The sequence below is a fragment of the Artibeus jamaicensis genome, unplaced genomic scaffold, assembly GCF_021234435.1.
Source record: "Artibeus jamaicensis isolate MK-2021 breed Jamaican fruit bat unplaced genomic scaffold, CSHL_Jam_final contig_466, whole genome shotgun sequence".
Classification (NCBI taxonomy): domain Eukaryota; kingdom Metazoa; phylum Chordata; class Mammalia; order Chiroptera; family Phyllostomidae; genus Artibeus; species Artibeus jamaicensis.
Window position 1 is genome coordinate 18,872,813 of NW_026521844.1, and position 25,758 is coordinate 18,898,570.

General features: G+C 34.0%; 1 protein-coding gene across 6 annotated transcripts in view; it reads right to left on the reverse strand.

The window, feature by feature from the left end:
- The window catches only part of U2SURP (U2 snRNP associated SURP domain containing), a 51,611-nt gene that overhangs the window by 12,559 nt on the left and 13,294 nt on the right, over positions 1-25,758 (reverse strand). For 2 of the 6 annotated variants that reach the window (XM_037153436.2, XM_037153432.2), the window contains exons 5-24: positions 25,384-25,498; positions 24,616-24,749; positions 22,056-22,123; positions 21,439-21,533; positions 21,325-21,360; positions 21,155-21,237; positions 19,821-19,986; positions 19,426-19,637; positions 18,464-18,507; positions 15,272-15,376; positions 14,145-14,211; positions 13,905-14,068; positions 12,351-12,513; positions 11,883-11,962; positions 10,930-11,017; positions 9,238-9,360; positions 7,714-7,885; positions 6,614-6,709; positions 5,898-5,964; positions 2,261-2,420 (exon numbers count right to left, since the gene is read on the reverse strand). In XM_037153436.2, the coding sequence (XP_037009331.2) occupies positions 2,261-2,420; positions 5,898-5,964; positions 6,614-6,709; positions 7,714-7,885; positions 9,238-9,360; positions 10,930-11,017; positions 11,883-11,962; positions 12,351-12,513; positions 13,905-14,068; positions 14,145-14,211; positions 15,272-15,376; positions 18,464-18,507; positions 19,426-19,637; positions 19,821-19,986; positions 21,155-21,237; positions 21,325-21,360; positions 21,439-21,533; positions 22,056-22,123; positions 24,616-24,749; positions 25,384-25,498 (2,238 nt within the window). Of the gene's footprint in view, positions 1-2,260; positions 2,421-5,897; positions 5,965-6,613; positions 6,710-7,713; positions 7,886-9,237; positions 9,361-10,929; positions 11,018-11,882; positions 11,963-12,350; positions 12,514-13,904; positions 14,069-14,144; positions 14,212-15,271; positions 15,377-18,463; positions 18,508-19,425; positions 19,638-19,820; positions 19,987-21,154; positions 21,238-21,324; positions 21,361-21,438; positions 21,534-22,055; positions 22,124-24,615; positions 24,750-25,383; positions 25,499-25,758 lie in introns of those variants that run through there. The other 4 variants (XM_037153435.2, XM_037153433.2, XM_037153434.2 and 1 more) reach the window with 4 other exon arrangements.

Below are 25,758 nucleotides of genomic sequence, written 5' to 3' on the forward strand. Positions count from 1 at the left end.
TTTCAAGTACTGCTTTGCCATCTGACCTCACTTATATGTTAGACTCTAATGAACAAAATAAACTGACAAACCAAACAGAAACCGAGGCAGGAACACCTGGAACAGATGGACAGCTGGTGGGGGGGGCGCCTTTATGAAAGAATGTGAATGGGTTAAGTAAAAACAACATACACACGGAGCCCGGAGACACAGACAACACAGAGGGAACAGTGTGGTAATGGCCTGAGGGGAAGAGGGGTGGGGACAGGTGATGGTGGACAAAGGGAGGAAAATGGGGATGGAAGAAGACTTTGCTTGGGGCAATGGGCCCAGGACACAGTGTGAAAATGATGTTTTATTGAGTTGTATATTTGAAACCTGTACTCCAATAAATTCAATTTAAAAAATGTCTTTTATTTGAAAAAGTGTGTAAAAAGAAAAAAACATTAACTATAGCAAGGTAGCAACTGATAAATACTCGGTCCGAATATAACATCAACACAAAACTCCCTTATGTGAAAGCCACTTGTCAGACAAGCCAAATTCTGCAGCGTTCCAGCAATCGGGCTCAGACCCACATACTCAGCACCGCAGTGTGAGATGGCTCTAAAGCCCGGGCTGTGGTTCACGCCCTTAAGAACTTATTATCTAAACACAAGGACAACGAATTTGGTATCTGATTCTCCAAAGATCTTCATTTAAAAATTAGAATTTGGTTAAGAGTTAAGTTGTGAAGGTAAGTATTACAAGAGCAAAGGAAACGACTGTCGTGTGTCTAGCAAAGAAAGGAGAGGCTGGATGGTCAAAGAACACAAAGTGTGAAAATGTGTATACTAAGGGGTGTGTGCACACATCACAAAAATACAAATAGTGTGAAAATAACGTTCATAAAAACCACCCAGATAAGCAAAAGAGCTAAATTATACTTTTCTTCTCTTCATACCAATAAAGAAAACATTTGAGAACAATCAGTTGTTTTGACATTTTTCATTATCAAAATGTCACTTCAATTATAAAGAAAACACATCTTTAGTTAACTTGGTCTTTGTTTCTACTCCAATTAATTCCACAGGTCAGTAGGGCAGAGTTCACTAAAGCTGGGAGGAGTTCTGAGTTACAAATTCCATGAAGGGTGTAACTGATACAGCCCAGGAAAAATGAATCAACTTAACTTTGAAATCCATCCTCTAAACTTATAATTGACATCATATGATTCTGTGTAAGGTTAAAACAAAATGCCTTCTGTTAACTTTTTGGCTTGGTGATATCTGAGGAAGGTGGACAAGAACTTGTAACAGCCCAACGGTGAATAGGTGAGAAGTGGAAATAAGGTAACCAATGTTAAGATGTTATTAGTGAGTAAGAGGAATAACACCGACGCAGACTGGGTATTCAAAAAAAAAAAACCTCTTACAGGAATGGACAGAGCATTAAAATCACTAATGTGCACATTTTCAATTATGGACTGACTGCGACACTACTGCTGACATTTACTGGGACTGTTTCATCACCTTAGGGTAAGGAACAGGAAGTTCTCGTTATAAAACTCTTCTCACTCCAACATGTCTGAAAATCCTTGGTAATAAATAGAGGCATGAAAAAAGGAGGGGATAGAAAGAGGGAAAAGTTTGCTGGAGATAGTCTGGACTCTCCCATAAGTTTTTCTCCTCCTTATTGTTAAGCCCCACTTAATGTTTACTCTCCCCTTATCACTAACAGTACATACATACTAAAAAAATTGCCTACTATAATAAAATGTATACAACTTGAACATGCCAGAAAATGTCTTACTTTTCTTAGTTATATACTACATATATTCAAACTGTAATGGACCTCATAATGCCAGATATAATCGATTCAGAGGATCTCCTATGTGCCAGGCACTAGAGATCCAATGATAAAAAGAAAATAGACATGGCCCTTTCCTCTGGTGGATATCACAGCCTACTGCGGAATACAGACATTAAGCAAACAAACAAGCAATAAAAAAAACCCTATAAAACATAATATACAATCATAATACATGTAAAATCACAACAGAAATAAACAAGGAGAAGTAAGAAAATCCAGAAGAGTAAGGAAAAGGATACAGGAAGAGAAGGGATGCTTGCACAAAGAGGCCTGAAGGAAGTCAGCTGTTATAGTGGTTTCTAGGCAGAGAGGATAATGGTTTCTAGGCAGAGAGGGAACAGGATGTACCAAGGTGTGACTCCAAGAGGAAGCCTAGTTCAGTAAAAGAAAAGAAAGGTCAGTGTAGTTTAAGTGTCACTGCAATACTAACCTCGATTTCACGAAGTTTAGCTCGTTTTTCCTCACTCATTTCAGAGTACTTAGAGAACTTGGACTCAGTCATTTCTTCTTTGATTGGATTAGAGTACAAATGATGTTCTTCAGATTTGCTACTTTGAGTATCTTCTTCATCTTCACTTTCTTCTTCTTGACTTTGGAAGTAAGCAGAATACAATGCATGTCAAGGCAGGGAAAAAAAAGTGTGTATTACAGTCTGGCTTAAACCACCTTAGAGGTTAAATAACATTAACAAAACATAAGAAGACGCTATTCACCAAAACATTTTTTACAAAATATCTGATCAAGCAATAGAGATAACTTTATGAAACTTACATTTTCTCCACAGAAAAAGTTGGGGCTTCAATATAAAACACACTTTAAAAAACTGTGCTTATGTTAGGTGTGCCTTTCATTCTACAACAAGCTTTCCTTGCAGCAGCTAAATAAAATCACAGTTCAGAGTGATTTCATTCAGCTTAATGTTTACCCTTCCTTCAACAGAACCAATAAGCGAGAATACATGAGTTTGAGGAACATAAAGTTACTATGAAATGATGCAGCATGCAAAGACCTTATTTGATTAGCATATAACCCTAGGAATAAGGAAACCATTTTAAATACTGCCACACACTAATGATTCTGAAAGTTGTGCTGGTTCCACTGGATAGGAAGAAAATGACGGAGTGACTACCATGGGAAGGGATACAAAGAAGAACCAGAAGCAATCTAGTTGAAACAGACGAGAAGCACTATGTGGAAAGCTGGTCACCACTGTTAAGAGTAAGATTTAGAAAATGTTCTCTAAGCACACAAAAAATGAGGGGCTTAAAAAAAAGGAGTTGTGTATACTGGGACTGGACTTTGTATGTGTATATGGTAACTCTGGGCAAATCAAGTCATCCAAACCCAAACAAACTCAGAATGTTTATATATATATAACCCAAGTTCCTAATAAGCAACATTGTAATACTAATATTGCTGGCTCAACCTAGTAAATACGCCCTTTCTCTTTAGCACTTGAGCCTGAGAGGCCCTTATACGTGGGTATTTGGGTACTAAATACATTCTACTATAAGTGGGAGTCTTTTTAGTACATAAACAAAACTGTCTGTAATAACAGGAAGACGGTATAAACAAATTCTTTCCAAATAAAAATTTAATTATTTTAGAATCTGATAAGACTTTCACACTGAATGAGAAAAATTTAAGCAAGGCAGATAAAAATAAAGTACTGGCAATTTAGAATCAGAAAAAACAAGATACTAAGAGAAGACTAGCTTTTTAATTTCTCATCCAAAGGTCTTTTCCAGAACATAACTAAAATGCTTTATAAATTTAATACCCTTAGAGTCCACAAATCATTAATATCACATAAAGACACAACTCAATACAATATTTAAAGAAAAAAGTCAAAACCAACTATTAAAAAACCTATTATTTTTAAAATAAACCTTTCAATATTTCCAATTAATTTGTCAGAAATTTTCTAAATGCATTTTTAAGTTAACATTTAAAACAAGAATTTCTTGTTTTGTGGTGCCTAAAATTTTTACGAGTATTTTGGATGCTTTTAAAAGGTTAAATTGTCTATGGCCATACCACCCTAAACACTCCCAATCTTGTCTAAAAGGTTAAACTCTGTGTGTGTGCATAAAATACAGATGTTTATTGAAGGATTACTCCAGAAAGGGTCAATCAGTAAGGACATGACACAATAAATTGATTTCTGGTATCTATGTAATGGAAATGTTTAAATTCCAATCTGTTATTTACGTTTGTTAATTTTTTTTTTAGCAACTTCAAATATCCCTTGGTAAACTTTCTTATGCACTCATCTGAGTAACTGCTTCTGAACTACAGAGCACACAAATATGCACACTGACATGAAATAATACCCATGACACTAGAGTGACAAATAGGTCAGAAATATTATGTGCAGTATTGTATAATTTATGTTTAAAATAGATGTGCATGTTTTTGTATATAAGAGAAAGGATCTAGATGACCTGACATTAAACATTAACCATATTATTAAGACATTAAATGAGCTACACTACACTTCAATAATTTTAAATATATAATATTTTACAATTGCTATTTTAATTTTTCAAGGCTCAAGCAATGTATTCTAACTGGTTTTGAGTTCAGTTCTTATGGTACAAATTTAAGGTTCAGATCTCATCACAGCTTCACCTTGCTCTTCTTTAAAGAAATGGGAATTCAAGACACTAAACACATACAGAATTCATTACAATTTATGTTATATTACTATTTGGAATTTTTCTCTAAAACACTGGTGATGCCATATACTTTATAAAAATCACATTTCTGTCACAATACAGTAATTACTTGTGCAAAAAGCAGTTCCTTAGTAAAAAGGCATTTTGGACTCAGCCACTAGAGAGCAGTAGTGAGACACAGGAAAATTTCAAGGATCAGAAAGTTGTATGTGAAAAACATTTTTTCTTTACTTTGTATTGAGCTCTGCAATAGCTTTTCCACCCTTACTTTCCCCTAAATTAAATACTCTTTTTATGAGTACACATACTGGTTCTTAAAGCAATGATTCCACAGTGGTAAGGTGTTTCTAATTAATGGGATTATAGCTATAAAAGCGTTTTACAGCAAACTGAACTGTTCCCAATTCCTATACTCCTAAACAGCCTCAAACAGCTATTTCCATCAGCAAACCACATCTGTATTTTGTAGATATTCTGTCATAACCATTGCTGACTTGTTCTAATCACACTGATGTTTATGGAAATTACTGCTAACTTTTCCTCATCATATCAAACTGTGTTTCCACAAATACTGATCATCATATTTCCTTAACAATGTAAATGGTACTAATACCCATCTACTGAATCCACATTATGCCCAAATCCTGCTGGGACACAAAGGTCCTTTTGTTCACTCTTCCATTTGAGAGCAATAAAAGGAAAAAGATGTTAAAAAACGGGAAACCTCTGCTTTGTGCTCTTGATGCCACCTCTTTTCCTATTTAAAAATACTAACTTCCTTTGCAATGATTTATAAAGGTGTCAAGTACTATCTAAGAACTAGTAATATAAACTTCCAGGAGAACTGAGAGCAGGGATTCCTATAATTACATTTGGTGTTAAATGCAAAAAACAATTTTTTGGTGATTACCAAAGAGCAAAATTCAAAGTTATAATTTCTTAATACATCAAAGGAAAACATCTTTTCCTTTTAATCTTAGTTCTTTTGAGGTTTTTACATTTAAATAAAGGAATGATCTCAATGCAATATGCATTTTTCCAGCAATGTACAATCCAAAAGAAAAGATGTATAACCTTGCCATTCACATCTTAATAATCACTTTCTCTGAAGCCAAAATAAAGATTTAAAATAAATACAGGTGACTGTTTAAGAACTACAAAGTGAGAATGTAATACCTGAACTCAAAAGCAAAGCGTAACCAGATGTAGCAAGACCAGAAATCTAACGCTCTTTATTCACTGGAAAAACAATGGAGAACTAAAAATGATCCTTGTAAGTTTTTTTAACAGTGAAGTTTCCCTCTTCACTATTATTTCAAGTACCTTTTAATGAAAAAGGGAACACATATGCAGTAAGAAGCTAGGTATATTCAAAACTCAGATTCTTACTTTTGATTTTCTTCTTCTTCTGATTCTTCATGCTGGTCAAATAACTCCCATTTAGAAGTTGTTACAGCTGAATAGAAGGGAAAAAAAGCTGTAATTCCATAAGGTAAACTAGCATTTTTGCAGAAGCACAGTAGAAACCCAGCTTTAGAACTGAAATTTTATATTACAGAGGTTATCTACCTTTATCTATTCTTTCGGAATGGCCATTTCTATGCTAAATCTATTTCTTTCCTCCTCACACATACACCATAACTTTATTCACATTCATGAAGTGACAAATATTGTTGTTCTTATTTCTGTGCTGGATGATTAAAATTTATTTCATTAGAACCTACAAATAATAACATTATGAGCACTAGGATACATGTCCAAGCAAGTAGGAAAGACAGATTAGAATAAGCACTATGGGAGGGTCAAAGCTTAGTTTCCCTGAAACTCACCTCTACGTAAATTTACAAATAGTCTCCCTCTACATTTTCTACTGAAATGCCTTAACCTGAAAGGTTTTAGTGATTTCTCTAATTACTCTCAAAGCATAAAAACCAAAAGATCCAAAGGAATAATAACAAAGCACCACAATGAAAACTTAGCCACTAGACATAAAATATGGTAACACTGGGTCTTAAGGTTGAAACTTTGTAAAACACAAAAGGAAAACACACACAAACATACTCAAGTACTGAGTTTTCTAAAGCTCAGTATTTGATTTTACTCACCCTGTGCTTCCAATTCAGATTCATCTACAGCTTCCCACTTTGAAGGGGCAACCTTAAATATAGGCTCATTCTTCTTTGAGTCTTCAGTCGCATCCACTATTGAGGAAAGATAAGCCATTAACCCTAACTTCTAGGGGATAACCCTAACTTCTAGAGTCTGTGTTTAGTGTAACAGCAATTTCAACTGGTGTGTCCCAAAATTTTTAAAAACATGCAATAATACCTGACTATTTAGAGGCACTGACCTCTTTTCCCTTAGATTGCAAAATTAAAAAATGGCAACAGCCAACAAACAATAATAGCTGTCCAGTGTGAATGAATCAAAATTACGCCTATTTTTTTGGTCTTTGGTGTTCCCCAGAATTTTAGTAATTGGTTTCTGCGTGCCATGAGATGAAAGAGCTGGAAACTGCCACACTGTACTATTAAAAAGTAAAATAAGGCCACACATGAACCTACAATAACTTGAGTGCCAAAAACAAGGATTATGACTAATCTAATTCTCTGCATCTGAAACTCAATTTTTAAATAGTATATAAATCAACTCAGAACACACAGGTTATTATTATTTCAAACAAATGGAGAAGAACGTAAAATAATATTTGATACCTTTACTTAATTTTGATTTAAACCATAGATTTCAGAAACTGTTCAATATCTTAACATAATTCAAATATAATGATGATTATGTATAATTCTTATTTCTAAAACTGATTTTAGGCAGCTAGGAAAACTGAACATATTAGTTAGGAATATAATAAAAACAGAACTGATCAGAGCAGGCACCTGAGTTTATTAAAACAATGAGCACAAAATTCTACCTATAGTTTCCTGACAATTAAGACAAAAGGGAAAATTTGCTCATATAAAAGGCTAACTGTCCAAACAAAGAAATGTGACAAGAAAACCTTCTTAGCACAGTTAATTGTATTACTGGCTATATGAATTTTGAAAAGGCAGAAATAAGAAACAGAAAAAAGTTAATGTCTGACACCTTAAGCAGAAATTATAACCTTTTTCCATTATCAGCTTGTGTGGAAATTAAAGTTTTAGAATCAAATGTATTAGCTAGATTTAATCAGTCTGAAATCTGAACTTACAAGGTACTCCATCAAGATCATCATCAAAATTCTTTATAGGGACTCCATCAAGATCATCAATGGGAGCAGCATCAATAGGAATTCCATCCACATCTTCTAAAGGTGCACCATCAAGCTCTTCCTCAATAGGGGCACCATCAAGGTCATCTGGTACATCCTGTGGAAACACATACTATAGTACTGTAACATTTTACCTTGCTGAAGTCGTATTTCTAAAGATTAATCTGCAACCCAGTACAAACCAACCAACTAGATACCCATATGCCCAGGTCCAATGTGAGGACATAATAATATATTTTATCATTCAGTCTGACAAAGCAGCAGCAGTCATTTGTGCATTATTTATCAAATATTTACCAAGGGCTTACTGATGCCACGCACCATGAGAGGCTCTGCGGATACAACAGTGAGTAAAAACATGCCTGGTCCCTTGGTCCCTTCTGTCATAGAGCTTAGAATTTGGGAGGGAGGAGAGGGGAGCCAAGCAGATAATCCAACAGTTCACATATGACTGCAACTAGGGTGACTGCTATAACAAGGAGGATACTACTGATATCACAGGATATCAGTCTGTTAAGGTATGTAGTAAGTAGGCATAAATGAGAAGTAGGTTTCACCTACAGAGGTTAGAGAAGAAACTATGAAGTTATACTTAAATTCAGGTCTGAAGATCTCAGGTACAGAAAAGATGTCCTAGAAAGAGTGGGGAAACATGTACAAAGGTCTATGGTAGGAGGAGACACTGTATATTTAAGAAATTGAAACAAGGACCATGTGGTTGGAGCAGCATGGAGGCCAATTAGGAGGATCTTGTAAGAATGAAAGGGGAAATATGATAGAATTATATCATATCACTGGATTATAATTACAGAAATAAAGATGAAGGATTCAAGAACTACTGAGGAGGTAAAAAGCACAAAATGGTGATGAATAGAATCCACTATCATTGTGGTACATCTTTTCATTTAGCGATCTTTTCATTATTATTAGCGAAAAGATGTAGCGATCTTTTCATTATTATTATATAGCTATCTTTAGTCTAACAAAGTGAAATTGTACCATATATATTGCTCTATTACTCACTTTTTTCCTACTAAAGTATTTTCACGTCCTCAAATAAAAAACCAGTCACCAATTTTCACATTAAGGACACAAAACAGAGAATTCCTGTTACGTATAATCTCAACTCCTGGGTTCTTGCAATTCCAGCAACAAAATCCACTATTTAGTGGTGAAGAACAAATATTTTCACAAAGAAATGCTACATCTCTAACATATCACACCTCCAAGGCATCCCCAGAAATAAGTTTTTAAATAATCAGACAAGGCCCTGGCCAGGTTGGTTGGAGCATTGTCCTGATAACACCAAGGTTGCAGCTTTGATCCCTGGTCAGGACATATACAAGTATCAACTAATGAATGCAGAAAAGTAGAACAACAAATCTATCTTTTCTCTCTACCCCTCTTCTCTCCTCTCTCTCAAATCAATAAATAAATAATCAGACAGATACACTAAGTGCCTACCTCTGTTTCCTTTTCTTCAATAATATTTACAAGTCCTAAGAAAATATTTTGTAGTTTGATCAAAAATGGTTCTGGATAAATTGCCCAGTCTTCCCATGCTCTAAAGCATGTCATTACCCGTTGCTAAATAAATAAGAAAAAGACAATGAATTATTATTTAGGACAATATGTCTCAAACTTTATCACATGAAAATGAACACCACAATTTGCTAAATTTTTCTTTAAACCAACATTTTTAAAATTTAAAGGAAAAAACTATCATTGCCATGTTTTTAACAAATCAATGCCACACTTTAATTTAAAAAAAAAAAACCCTCAAAGTAAATGTAATGAAAAAGAAACAGTTACTATTTGCCCTTGATCACTAAGACCAATGTCCCATATATACTAGTGGTCCATATAAGGCCACATTCTGGGACCATTCAATATCTTAGAAACTTGTAAAAGCTGGACAGTAAAGTAGGCAAGTTTTGACCCAAATTTCTTTATGATCTAATGAAGTACTTCCTAATTCTAATACTTTTCTTCTGGCCCACCTCTAAGCCTTTCCACATAAACTCTACTTATGGGCAATATTAAAGTCAACACATGTTGAGTCCCTAAATGATGGGATCATTGGGCATCTTCACAAACTAAACAATTTGCTTACAAAAATCTTCTTACCATGAAAGTGTATCTATTTATTCAATTATAAGGTTTTGTTTGGTTTTTCTTAACATTGGTCTGCAACTTAACATTACAAAAAACAATAATGCATATATTTATAAATATGAATAACTAAAATGTATGTTCCTAATCCAAATTATACAAGTCGTGGACTGCTTAATAACAGGGATACACCCTGAGAAATGCATCATTAGGCAATTCCATCACTGTGTGAACATCATACAGTGTACACACATGCCTGGATAATACAACTACTACACACCTTGGCTCTATGGTACAGCCTACTGCTCCTGGGCTACAAGCCTGTACAGCATGATACTGCACAAAACATGAGATTAAGTCAAGCACAAGAGAAAATGATATTCAAGAGATTTATGAGGTTGCTGCTGCCAGATAATACAACATACTATTTCACAGCAAACTTTTTTTAATAAAGAGTACACTTTAAAATAACAGTAAAAGTATAGTAAATACATAACCACTAACACAGTCGTTTCTTATCAAGTACTATGGATTATACTAATTGTATGTATGGACCGTATTTTTGTATGACTGACAGCAAAGTAGGTTGGTTTACACCAGCATCATTATAAACACGTGAAAATGCACTGCACTACGACGTTACGATGGGTACAATGTCACTAGACTAGGAATTTTCCAGCTCCGTTACAATCTTATAGAACCACTGGCACCATTATGTGGTTCATTACCGTATGCCATTATAAAACAAGTGATCTTCTGAATGTGTTTTGAGAAAAGGAAAGATTAATATTCTATTTAAATAAAACACTTATATAACTAAAACAAGCACTCAGCAAAATAATACTAGATAACATACTTTTAAATTTCAGCTGTTTTTTGATAATGAAAGTAACAGTGCAGTAAATTTTAAAATAATTTCTGGAACATCTAAATTATGTTTTATACTTGTCATATGTACTTACTTTCCTAGCCCTCCAAGGTGCTTCCTGGCCCTCACCCCTATATACAACACTAAGGTAAAAATAATGAAACAGTGAAACATACCTTAAAGTTTTCAGACTGTAAATGGCCTTGAATGGTACGATAGGTAGCATTGAGGTCTGAAAATATCTGACATAACTTTGTTTCAAAACTGAAATTGAAATAATATATTCTTTACAATAGAATTTGTTCAAAAATCCCTATTTACATTGGCATGCTAGTCAAACCCCTCCTGGACTTGAAAAAAAAATAAACTTAAAAGTAAATTCAGAAATCTTTTTTAAGAAAATCAAGAACGAACCAATTCTAAAATTGCATTTGAACTGCTTTAACTCCTATAATTCTAAATTTTTCTCCTACCAAACCCCCAAGAGTCTTAAGTAGTAGTTCCCTGGATTAATAATAAGAAACTACATCTAGGACGCTTTTAGCCATTTAGTCTGATCTCTTTTTGTTTTATAAAGAAGGAAACAAAAGTTAAATGACTTTTCCAAGGCAAAAAAATAGCAGAGCTAAGATTAGAATCCACACCTCCAAATTTCCTTTCATAGTCAACTGCTAGAGAAAAATTTCCTTAATTCATAAAACAAACACCAAAAAGGAACTCTGGGGAACTACAGCAGAGTTATGTGTTAATTACAGTAGAGCAACATAATTTCCGACCGTCTTTTAGGGAAACATTAGCAATGAACTACAACAATGCAATGACGATCAGAAGAAAACATATTCTATAGTTAATGCTTTGTCCTTGTCTCTTCCTTTATGTTTGCTATTATTTATATTGTTTCAGCTTATTTATTATACAAGTGGCTAGACATTCAATAAAAACAGAGTTACTACTATTTTAAATTCATTTAGTTCAAGGAATATAATACAATTTTTTTTTAGAAAATCCTATGCCTATGGAGAAATGTTAATTATTTCTTATTGTTGGAGTGTCAACAAAACAATCCTCTCTTCTGAACTCCTTACCCTTAAATAATTTCAGGAATATCACTTTATAATATTATACTTACAATTTTCTATAATATGAAGCATTGGCAACTTTTGCTGAGGAGTTGTACAAAACATCAGAAACCAAATATAATCTAGCAATCTAGAATATCAAAAGATAACATAAAACCAATTAAAAATGAAATCCATGAGCAAACAATGTATCTACAAAAAAATTTTCATATTGAATTTTTTGGAATCAATGTCATAAGGCTAATGATTATTTATAATTTAATAATCAAGACTAATCAGAATAGTTATAAGAAATTCAACATCACCACAACCATGATTTTGCAGGAATAAAATTTGTAAATAATTTATATTTCAACCTGTTGATAACTTGTGTGTCAATTAATACAACAAAACTGCATAGGAAGATCTCTTCAGTCAAGTTCTTCGTGTAAAAAGGAAACCAATTTCAATTCAAAAATTTAACTATTATCTCCCTTTTACTTAATTGAACGTCCCACAAAGAAAAATCATTCCCATACCTTTTTGGGAAGGGGTGTCTTTAAGATGGACAATGACTCAGTAATACAATCCACTATTTCTTCAGCAGCTTCAGCATTATTTAGACAAAAAACCATTGCATCTCCAATATCATTCTTCCTCGGAGTTAACCCCCGCAGGATTTCTTCTAATTTGTCCCTCTGTCTAAATACAAATTTTGTAAAATTACATTTTTTAAATATAAATTTCAAACGCCATTATAGATTTTACTCATAAACTAATTTTCTTTAAAACCACACGGTACCCAGCTGGTGTGGATCAGTGAATTGAGTGCCTGCCTATGAACCAAAGGGCTGAGGATTTGATTTGCACTGAGGGCACATGCCTGGATTACAGGCCGGGTCCCAGGTAGGAGGGATGAGAGAAGCAACCACACATTGATGTTTCTCCCCTCTTTTTCTCCCTTCCTTCCCCTCTGTCTAAAAATAAGTAAAATAAATTCTTTAAAAAAATTAAACCCAAACAGTAAAATAATTCTGATGATCAAATTGTGTTAAATCTGATTTGTAGTTAAGTCCCCCAAATATGTAACATTTTTTGAAGAACTTATATGAAGAAGAGTAATTTTCCTGGATCTGGGCTCCCTCCTTCCTCTTTCTCCTCCGGAATGGTGTGACTACCTGGTACTTCCAGCATATCTCATGAGCCAGAGTCCTGGGTAGGCAAACTTACATGTACTCTTCAGAAGCCCAACTGCAAGGGCAGCAGGAACCACCATTCACTTTTCATGTCACTGGGTGGAGGGATCCTATCAAACATCTTGAGGAGGCCAGAGCAGCCTGGTCTCACTTCACATGCCTGAAAGTCTGTCAAAACATGCCACTAGCAGCTGGGAGGTGGTAGGATTGTGGGGTGGGTTGTTCATCCACTTGCAGAGAATGGCCAGGTACTTCAACTTGTTTCTACACAAACTGCCAGAAATGCTGATGCCCTCACTACACACAACCATCACTTTCTCACCCAGCAGTACCTGCTTGGCCACAATGGCAACTAGACACCCAGGAGGTGGCCTTGGCCATCAAGTGCGAAGACCTGCCTCTGCCATCTTCAGCAGCCATTTGAAAAAAGATGTTTCTGCTTCTTGAACTGGGTTAACTGCACTGTACCAGAGCTGACTGAGCACTAATAATAACTTATGTGTCTAGGGTGGCCCCACTCTGCAAACTCTGTAGAGGCTTCAAACAGTCAACCATCTGAACTGACTAAGCCACAAGTTTTCCTCTTTAGTTTGCACTCAGAGGCAAAAATTCTAAAACTCTAGAGATGATTTCTGTAAGAATCTGAAGTATTCCACTGCCAGAGAATCACTGATTAAAAAGATCATCACTAATTTTGTCAGCAGGAAGAGATCAAGGTCCAAAGAGCATACACTTATACTTCCTAAGAGGTTTAAAATTACGAAGTATACAATGAGATGCTACCATTTAAAGAAGTTAAAAAAATTTAATTAAGGTTAACATCTAGTAAGACCATTAATTAAAGCAACCATTAAAAAGACTATTCTGAATATGTAAAAGAAAGGAAAACAATCTTACTCTTCCTTAAGTGCTCCCTTTTTACTAGGCTCCTCTACAAAAGCTTCTGTTTCTTGCTCTTCTGACATCCCGTGCAGGTATGGATTTAATGGTGGTGGCCTCCAAAAAGATCCATTTTTGAACATACGAAAGTCTTCTGTCCGCCACTTAGTTGGAGAATCTCCCTAATAAATACTCAGAATGTTATCAGAAAGCTCCAGTATCTCAGTCAAAATTAACAAAGTAATTGATTCTACTTGCCTGCAGAATAGAGTAAAGCTTCCACCTATAGTAAACATGGGCTGGTGTCTGGTTTTCAAACAAGAATCTAAAATAAAACAAATTAAACATCATATTCTTTAACAAAGAACTGTATTCAAGTAAATATAAACAGATGAGAAATATTATTTGCCTACTGACTTCTAAATAAAACCAAAGACTGCTGAAGAGAAATCCTTACTGTGCCCTGTTCCACCTGCGCCCTTCCTCACCCCAGCTTCAGACTGCCTTCATGACTAAAAAAGGCATGCATGTATCTTGCCGAGTCTTATAATTCTATTGAATGCTCATGTGTCAGATACTGTGTCTGACAATGAAGATATTTTCCCAAGATATAATTTCAGAGAGGTTTTTAAACTACTTAAGAAAATGTTAACTTAATATCTTAGATAGCATATCTATTCAGAAGAAAAGCAATTTCCTGTAAATCTTGTTTGTTCTCCTGTATCCCACTTATAAGACTCTTTCATTAAAGGAATAATGAAATGTATTTTCCTCCTACAAAATGCTAAAAACAATGCTATTTAATTAACTAAACCAAAATAAGATGGAAAACTGACCAAAGATCATTCTAGTCCAATTAATTAAAATTGTCTTCTCACCCCATTGCAAAAATAACCTGAAAGTTATAGAACTGTACTCTTGGGAATATTTTTAATTCCAAAATGAAGCAAAAAGTATTTTTAAAAGGCATGCCTGATGATAAATGAAACATGGCCTATACATGCTATGGAATATATTTCAAACTTTAAAGTTATGAAATTTGACAAATGCTACAACATGGATGACCCTTGAAGACATTACGCTGAGTGAAATGTATCAGTCACAAAAACACAAATACTATATAATCCCACTTAGATGAGGTACACAGAGTGACTTAATTCAAAGACACAGGGTAGAATGGTGACTGCCAGGACCCAGGGATCAAAAGAATGGGGAGTTATTGGTTAAGCGGTACAAGGTGTCAGTTGTGGAAGATGAGAAAAGTTCTGGAGATGGACAGTGGTGACGGTTACATAACAACGTGAACATACGTAACACCATGAACTGGATACATAAAAATGGTACATTTTATATGGGTATTTTATCACATTCAAAAAAATGCACACCTGAACATGGGATTGTTGATTTCTCTGTTCATAATCATAGCTTCAAACATTGGCCCTTCACGTACAACAAACTCTATCATTCGATGTATCAGGGCAAGCAAATTCCTACAACAACAACAAAGTTAAAGAAAATGGATTCAGACCTACCACTATATAAAACTACACTTGACTAAGTTACTATATTGTGCAGGAAAAAATTATTCTGCTGACTAATAGAGAATTTTATACCAACAAGTACTCTGGAGCCTTGTGCATTAAGAGGGAGTGGGACAGTGGGGAAAGGGAGGGGGAGGGGGAGGAAAGGTGAAGGGAGGGTAGGAAATCACAACACAGCTTCACAGTAATAAAGATTTAACTTTCTAAATGCCACTTCATTTCACTTTCCAAATGCAAAACATTAAATTATGAATCACAACTAATTAGAAAGCTGCAAATACGTAGTATCAGCAACTTAGAGCTTACACGTTATCATAGTCATCTAAAATCTGATACACTATCTCAGTTTTTAAAAGAAAATATTACTAAACCAAGCACCTTTTTGGTGGTATTCAAATGTTATATACATCTCTATCATTTATAAAAATGTAAAACCATTTAACAAATATAAGGCCTGACCTAATAAAAAATCCATCTAACTCCTGTGATTTTTCTGGTACACATATAGCAGATGGAGTTTTCATTAAATCTGACCTTTAATGAGGCAACATCCCTTTGGACCACACTTCAAACTACTTCACACAATTCATGACATGTATAATTTTGCCTGTGTATTATGAATCAATGAAGCAATTATATTGCCACAGCCTTAAATGGAGTCCTCTTTCCAAAATTTTCCAAATAAGGGCTGTGGTGGGATGCCCTTCACATTTTTTATAACAATTACTTTTCCATATTTAAGCCAAAAATAAACAAGTAACTTTTTAATACATTTATTTTATGGGTTAGGCTCACAGAAAGCCTTTATTTTTAAAATCTGAAGCTGAGTCCTAAAACCTTATTATACCTTTTAGACTCCAAATAGAATTTTAGACATAGAAAATAATGTCAAGCAAAATGACTCAACTTAGTATAAGCTGCTTTTAATTTTTCATTTCACCAATTCCCCAGCATAGAGTTGACAAATAATAATTGGGAAAAGCAAAAGGATATTGGCTCTTATACAAGGCACACACTAAATTACACCTTTGGCATTCTCAGCTCAAATCAAGAAATTAAGTTTATGTAACTGCTAGAATATAAATAAATATAGAGTTATAGACTAAGACAGATTTTTTTTTTTTTGGCTGTAGAATGCCTGCTTCAGAGTACATGAACAGTAAAATAGTTTATCTCATGATGATTATAATTATTTTCTCACAGTTTTCAAACAAACCTACTTAAGTGGACACTAAAATCTCTACATAGTGAAAAAAAAATTTTTTGACTACCTAAAAGGTCCTAAAGAGGTCAAAAAAATTCTATGAAGGTTTAAATCTTTACAAAGGGGAAACTATACATTTAAGAACTAGTGATTCAATTTTAAATGATTAAAACAAAAAGCTAAAAAACATTAATTTTAAATCTAAAAACTATTTTTCTTTTACAGAATTAATTGCTCTGCAAATCTGCAGTTCTTGATATCCAAATGAGAATGAATGTATTCTCAGATCCATAGTTAATGATACTATTTTGAAGGAAGGGACATAGTGTGAAGTTGATTCAGCTGCAAAACTCCCACTGGTATGTGTCATATTAAAGTGAAGGGAAATTTTATGTATTATAATATACAAAAATCAATTTCTAGGTGGATAACTGCTAGACATTCAGAAACTTGCATGAAATTAAGTCAAAAGCAATCTGATTTAGGTATCAAAGATAGATGAAAAATGGTTTAACAAGTTTTAAAGAAATCATTCTAATGGTGAATCAAGACTTTTTAGCAAAATGTACTCAACATCTAGTTCAGAAAGAAGCTGAGCCACATGTAAAGGTACTACTTGATATATGCTTTCTGAATGCTACAGAATATTTTCCTGTGAGTGATTTATCAGTAGAAGAAAAAACCCACTACAGTTTTAAACAGGCTTGTAACTATAAAATCTATTTTTAGAAAATTTAGAGTTTAAAAGAAGTTTTAAAATGTTGCATACAATTACTTAAAATCAAAATCTGACAATTAGTTGTTGCTAACTTGAATTCAACATTATTAAATAAATGTTATCACACTTTTTCCTTAAGAATTGTGTGTTTCTTATTTTAAAAAGGGTGACTTTTCTACCAGAATGAAACAGTGTAGTACAAAAAGGTGACATTTTAAGTGCACTATTTTATTTTAAAATGGTAATTATCTTATTCTGGGCAACAACAACAAAAAATTGTTTCTCAGTTATAATAAAACCACATTTACTGGAGTTGATCGTACCAATGTCTGGTCAAAAACTGTATACTTTCCCAATCCATCCCATGATGTTTTCCTGGTCCCCCGCTGCCGCAGACAGTTCAGCTGGTGTTGCTCACCAAGGCCAATGTCAAAGAGAATTTGGTATTCTTTTGTGTTCATTTATTATTCAACCAGTGTTGTGTTCCTGTGTTTGGGAAAAGGCTTAGCTTGACTGAGCAAGAGCATACCTACAGCATGAATTCTTCTGCTTCGACATCATGTTGGGAAAAGAAGGAAAATAAAAGGATTCCAAACACCTGTTATCATTTTTAAAACTTTCTAAATATGTTCAGTGTTCATGAAAACAGGAATTCCTTAATCAATCAGAAAAAAGCGAAGCTATGCCTTCAATAAGGAAACTAGACTAAGATTGCATATTACACACAGACAATTCAGAAACAAAGGAAAAAAAAACAGATTGGGTCAAACTATAACATTATCTAAAATTTAAGACACATTTAAAACCCTTATTTCCCCATCACAATAATCTAATATGAGTAAGACTAACACCACCAGATTATATCTATTAAACACATTCTCACTACAAAAGCTATAAAGTTCCCTACAATGGTGACAATAAAAACAAAACAGATAATGACATAAAATTGCACAGTATACTAAAGTTAGTTAAATTTCAAATATCCCCCAAAAAAGTACTGGGAAGGAACCATTGCTCAGTCAAGATATCACCTTTTCCTCAACACCATTTTTTTTTAATTCAGAAGGGGATATTGTCTATATTTAGATCAGTAATAATAAAGAAAAACATGTACCTTTCTGTTGGGATAACCACTTTGACTATGGCTTGCGACAGAGTCTGTATATGAAGTCACATCAGATAATAAACATAGAATATGTGAGTATTGTTAACAAGTAACAAGCAAAAATATACATATGCATTGAAAATACTACACATCTATTCACAAGTTTTGCAGGCAATCACTGCTTTTGAAGTAATTATACACTAAGCAATTACATAAAAGCAAAATGTATGTGTCCAGTGAACAATAAATGTTCACTAAATGCAAAGAATCAGAACATTCCTGCCAGAATGCACATCAATGCACTGCAATAGGTACTACACTGAGAATTATCAGATAAAGATTTTAATTTGTGAAATAATTAACTGTTTGCTTCTGACCATAATACAGTTTGCTACTTTGTTCCCAAGCCTTTAAAACCAGCCCTGACATTTTGTGTAATTAATTAATTCATAATGCAACCAACAAATCCTTTATAACTTGAAATTAAGTTGGTTTTATGTTTAATAAAAAGAAAAATACCCTTTGCTTTTACTAGAGTTAATGTTTTTTTAAAAACCACATTTGCTCTCAAATATTCTAATACCTATGATCTTGAGAACTAAGTTAGCTAGCTGTCATCCAAACAGTTTAACTATTTAGGAGGTCTTTCTAACTGAAAAGTCACTTAACTAAGTACAAAATCATCACTTTCTCAGAACAAAGTAAATTTAGATACTATACTTAAGCAAACCAGGATACAACAGTGGATAAATGGGGAAGGGAGAACTTAATAAGTGGTCAAAAAGGAATGGTAGCCACAATAATAAGACCTAGTATTTCAAACAGGGTTTCCATGGCTAAGGCAGGGAACACATCTACTTAAGAGTTGCCAAACAGAATTACACATTTTCTATAAAATTGTTGAAAAGAAATACTACCACAGATTTAGTATTTACAAATATATGCGGCCCTATGTACATTTTTAAAATTACCTTCTCAAAATCCTCCTTGTTTTTAGGTGGCGGTAACATGGGAGCATTGGGGTTTTTTAACCGCTCTCTAGGCTGTGCATTAAAAGGCAGTCCTGATGGAGGTGGGGGAAGCGTATGTTCCATCATAGAAGGCGGAATGTATATTGGGTGTGGAGGAATAGGCACAGCTTTACCCCAACCTAACTTCATTTCAAAAGACATAATCATCTTTCCTACAAGAAAGAAAAGAGCAGTTACCTTGGCAATAACTCACAAAAGAAAATACAAGATTTCTGCCATTTTAATTAATTTTTATCTTTCCCTGTCTGGTCCTTTTTTTCCTTCTGATTTTTATAAATACTTTCCAAAACTAAAAAAAAAAGTGTCTGAATTCTATAAACAAATAATAACTTTACCATTTAAATTTTTTAAAGCTCTTTCAGCATCTCTTCTATTCATAAAGGCCACAAAACCACAGTTTCTCTCTCTTGCTCTTTCTTCATCAGTCCTAGGCCACATAATTTTCACACTGGCTAATGGTCCAAATCTTCCAAATTCTTGGCATAACATTTCTTCATTCATCTATCAAAAGTCATAATTTTTGTGTGTAAAAAAGAGAGAGAAAAGAATTCAGTGCAACAAAAAGCAAAGTACTTTCTGCAAAATGAAGAGACATATTAATGCCACATTTTCTCATTCAAGTACTAGGCCCTCTGCATAAATGAAATCCTGTCCTATTGGGGCATTCACAAATCTTTTCATACAAGAAACACACTGTTTTATATAAAATAGTAGCCAGGGTGATAGGGCTGGGTGGCACACCATTACTTCTCCGCTTCCTCCTTTGCAGATCCTGCATCTCAAATAAATCTGTTCTAAGCATTTAGCAATGTTTTTTCAGGTAGCAGTAATGACCACATTTAAGTTAAGAAGGAAGTACTTGTTGGCAGTTAAAAGAAAAAACAGGATCTAATCACCTTTTCTTTTTCCAGCACTCAGCTATCAATGTAATCAAGGAAAGAGAAAACACTAAATATGCAATAAGGCCAAAAACACACGCTTTTTAAAAACACTATACTATGAGCTTTGGCCAGGTAACTCAGCTGGTTAGAGCATCCTCCCGATACGTCAAGGTTGCAGGTTTGATCTCTGGTCATGGCACATACAAAAAGCAACCAATGAATTCATAAACAAGTAGAAGAACAAATCGATGTTTCTCCTCCCCAAAAATCAATAGAAATAAAAATGTAAAAAAATTTTTAAAAGATTTAAAAGAATATTCTATGTATAGCAAACACGACATTCCCCATAACACAACTAACACTAACATGGGGAAAAGCATTTTAAAAATATGAAAGACAAAAAGTACAAATACTGGTTTGTTATTATGGAGTGGGAGGAGGAGGAAGGTGAAGGAAACCCATTAAGGAAGCAAGCGATGCAGGAGGTAGTTTCAAAAGATACCATCCACCATTGGCCACATCCTCACGTGACAGATAATAAAAGCAACACCTAGCAAAGCTGTTCAAATTCAGAGTACGTACAGTGCAGTTACAGAAAGAGGAGGCAAACCCTCAAGAAGTATCACAAGACAATTCAGCCCATACCAGCAAAAAACTTTAGAGACTCTAGTTCCATCAAATGTGCTCACTTCAGATTCTTGATTTTATCGATTTTACTGACAAAGCAGTGTTCTTCAAAAAGCATAAAAGCATGTAAGCCAACATTTATCTTAGTTTTCCAATATTACCTGTGGATTGATGTTTCCAAGGTATAAATTAGTAGTGCTTGGATCTCCCACATCATGTGACCCAGGTGCATAGTCATCAAGAACTAAAGCAAAGAGAAAAAAAATTATACCCTGAAAAATACAATGTCTGGGTAATTTCTATTAATTAAAAAAGCAAAAAACTGTATTACCACCAGATGATCTATTTCTTCTTGAAGGCGCATCCACTTTAAAAGAAAGAAAACAATTCTCAGTTTTCAGAACGGTTAGTCACAAATGTAAACACTAAAACCAACGTCACTTACTGGATCGCCGCTGACCATCAGAATCTGACTGAGGTGGCTCAAATCGACTTAACCTGCCTTTTGTTTTATGTCTCTCATCGCGCTCTTCTTGAATTCTGTTGAAAATATTTACAATCACTAATAATGAGCCAAAATTTATTTGTTCACAGTTAATAAAAATAGAATCTATCCAAGTATCATCTTCAAATAAAATCAGAGTACCTCAGCTATAACAGAATTATGAGAAAGTTTCTGATATATCATACAATCAATGAAATACAAAGCCCACCTTTAAAGTGAGAAAGAAATTCAACACTGAAACCAAGAATTTGTTTTTCCTTGGCTAAGTTCGACCATTCCTCACCCCTACACTCCAGTAACTGTATTGTTTCCACTGCAAACAGGACTCCGGTCATTAATCAATTCAATTGTATCCACATAATACAAGCAAACTAGATGCTGGATAAAATGCTAATATTTTCAAATATACCCCACAAAATACCTCTATAATATCTAAAAAAACACCTGATGGTAAGTCAGTTAGTATTGGATACTAACTGGTATGCTCCATTCTTCATACCTGCCATCTGTAAGTATCAGCTCAGTTTACCTCTTATTCTCAGCACTAGAAAACTTACTGTTTCAATTCTTCTTTGAAGAGTTCCAAATTGCTTTTTTTCTTTTCTTTCTCCCCTTTCTTCAGTGGCTATGAAGGATATGACAAGTTATACTTCAAACAAAGGAAGGGTAAACAAAACTAATGGTTCAATAGTCACTTAAAGTAGTTTTTATTTTAGTGCCAATTATGTAATAATTATGTAAATTAGAAAGAATGAATGTTTTTGTTATCAGTTTCCCTTCCTGTTCTCTCAAACTAAGATTTTAACAATTTTAAAAACAAACAAAATAACAACCAGCAGTCTTAAAAGGAGTGTAACATTATCCCCCACAAAGCCTGCAATACTTAGGCCTGAATATTACTGTTGGAGGGAACACAGGGTGAAATTAATGAACTTACAAAGTGACTGAACTGCCATGTAAAGTAACTGCCATTAACAACTACCAAAAATACCCGTCAAAACAATATCCTTGGAAGGATAATTACTGAAGCAATAGATATCATCTTTGGAATTCTTTTACAAAATTACTCTGAAAACTGCTTTTGGAATAACTTCTTAAAAGTGCCAAAGTAACTCAAAAGAGAAGGAAAGTCTTTTTAACAAATGGTACTAGGTACTAGGACCACTGAATACCCACATGCAAAAAAAAAATGAAATTGGAACTTTACTTCACACCATACGAGGTGGACTAAAGTAGATTTGCAGTTGTAATACAAATAAGTCATACAATAACTAATAAATAATAATAAAAGAATAAACTGTTTCACATACAACTGTAAACCTACTTTTGTCCACCCCAGTATAATAAAAATTCACTCAAACAGTTCAGAGATTTAAATGTAGAAACTAAAACCTAAAAAACCTTGAGAGAAAAGCAGAGGTCAACCTTCTTGACCTTAAATTACACAACAATTTCTTAGACATGACATCAAAAGCATAAGTGACAAAAATATTGACAAACTGAACATCAAAATTAAACTTTAGTAGCTCAAAGGACACTATAAAGAAGTGCAAAGCTAATCCACAGAATGAGAGAAAACACCTGCAAATCAGAGCTGTTAAGAAACTTGACTCCAGCAGGTGTATTCTTACAACCCAACGAAAAATAAACAGGCAAATTAAAAAATGAGCCAAGAATCTGAAAAGACATTTACTTGCACAGAAGACTACAAATGGATGATAACATACATCAGAAATGTTCAACATCATTAGGGAAGTGTAAATCAAAACCACAAATAGGTACAACTTCAAACCCACCAACATGATGCTAATAAATTTTTAAAATAGACAACTTTAACAAGTATTGATGAATTATGGAAAAACTGGAACCTTCATACATTGCTGATAGGACTATATCGTGGGACCGCTATTTTGGAAAATACTTTGGCAATTTCTAAACAAGTTAAATAGTTACCACATGACACAGCAACTCCACTCTTACGTATATATAAAGGAATTAAAAACATATGTCCACACAAAAGCCTATATGCAAATACTTATAGCAGCATTATTTTACTGTAATAGCCAAAATGTGGAAACAACTCAAATGTCCATCCAGTGATAAACAGATAAGCAATGTGGTATATCCATAATATGAAATATCATCCAAACACAAAAAGGAATGAAGTGCTGATACAGATGAACCTTGAAACTTTATGCTAAGAAGCCAGACACAAAAAGTCACATGTTGTATGACTCAATTTGCATAAAATATCCAGAACTGACAAACCCAAAGAGAAAGAAAGTAGATTAGTGCTTGCCAGAGATTGGCAATAACTAAAAACAGGCATTAGGTTGCTTTATGAAATAATAAAAATGTTCTGAAATTAGAGATCAATGGTTGCTGCACAACAGTAAAGATACTAAAAAAAAAAATCACTTAATTGTGTACTTTATAAGGATGAATTTTATGGTATACAAATTATATACCAATAAAGCTGTTGTTATTTTTAAAAACTGCTTTTAGAGCTACTTTAAAAGTCACATAAGAAAAATCAGTCTCATTATTCAATGTAGTATTTCTTCACCAAACCTGATTCTAAATGACATCTATCTACCTTCCCTCATAAAAACCTCACCCTCAAAAAATAAAAACTTTACTAACATTGAGAACACTTAGAAGAAAATGTCTGATAGCAATTCCAAATAAATTTCAAAACTGTTCTAGGTACAATACACACTGTTGGAGTACATTTAGCTTCCAAAGTAACTAACACTACACATACTGATATAATTTAAATACCTCAGTTCAGAATTGTTTAAAAATACAATCTTACCATTTTACATTACACCTAAAAACTGTCATATGCTATATGCTATGAGTAAAATACAGTCATAGCAGTATGAGTATAGCAATAGCAAATGCCCACTGCTCTAAGAGCACAAACTATTACCTATCTGCAAGTCCTACTTTAATTTATTCTCTCTCATCTAGGAAGATTAAGCATTAAAACTCAACATCTACTCCCAAAATAATTTAAAAGAAACCAAAGTCCTGCTTACAGTGGAAGTACTGAAAGTATCATTCATTGGCAGCACCATCACAACATTTTTGGTCACTTATTTAAGTATGACTTACAGGTTTTTTGGTTTCTATCACAAGAAGAGATGGAGGTCTTTCACTGGATGACTGATTTGGAGGGTTTTTTTGATCTGCAAATCTTGAAGATGGCTTATAGATTTTGCCTCTTTTTTCATCCGTTTCATGTTCTTCTGAAATTTAAAATACTAAGTTTCAGTATTAATTTTACATTATTTGGATTTTATTTTTATCTAAAAATAACATTTAATAAAATGCCTTAGTACAAAGATAATCATTATTGACCAAATATGAAGTTCAATTAATACCCTACTCTCAAAAATACTAACTTAACCACTTTATATTAAAACTATGACATATTAAAATTTTTAGAGACTATTCTACTATCTTAAAACTTGGAAGGTAGCCCTGACTGGTTTGCTCAGTGGTTTGGCACTGTACAGCACACTGAAAGGTCACCGGTTAATTTCTGGTGGGGGCACATGCTTGGGTTGTTGGCCAGGTCCCTGGTTGGGCGAGAGCCAGAGGCAACTGAATGATGTTTCTCTCCCTCCCTTCCCCTTTCTCTAAAAATAAATAAAATCTTTTCGAAAAAAAACTTGGGAGGTAATAAATACTTTAAAAACTTATCTGGCTTCAATTTCTCAATCCATATTTAGCCACTTAAGTTTGCTAATTAATATCACCACTAGAGGGTGCTGATAGACAGGAAACATTAAATGCAAAAGCCATCAAACTTATTTGATAATTATCTGCAGTCATTTATCCAAGGCTTTTGTACTCAAGGGCTATAACATTCACACTTACCTTTAGCTGCATTAACAACACCTCCACGAACAAATGTCTTCACTTTATTACCATCACTTCCTTCAAAAGCAGCAAGAAATTCCTCATAAATCTCAGCAGCAGCCTTTTCATCTTCCTAAATTTACATGAATATAATATCACAATATAAAAATTATTTACAGGTTAAACTCCTCAAGGAATAATGTCAATGAAACCTCTCCCCACACCGGGAAAAGCAGGGTAAGGAGTCCTAATGGGCAACAGCTAATCCTTAATAGATATTAAAGTTAATTAGCAATAAAACTAGCAGAGGCTTTGCTCTTCTACTGGCAATTGGTGGGACCAGGAAAGGTCCCATTTTTTGTTTAAAGACAATTCAATGATTAATGACAACTG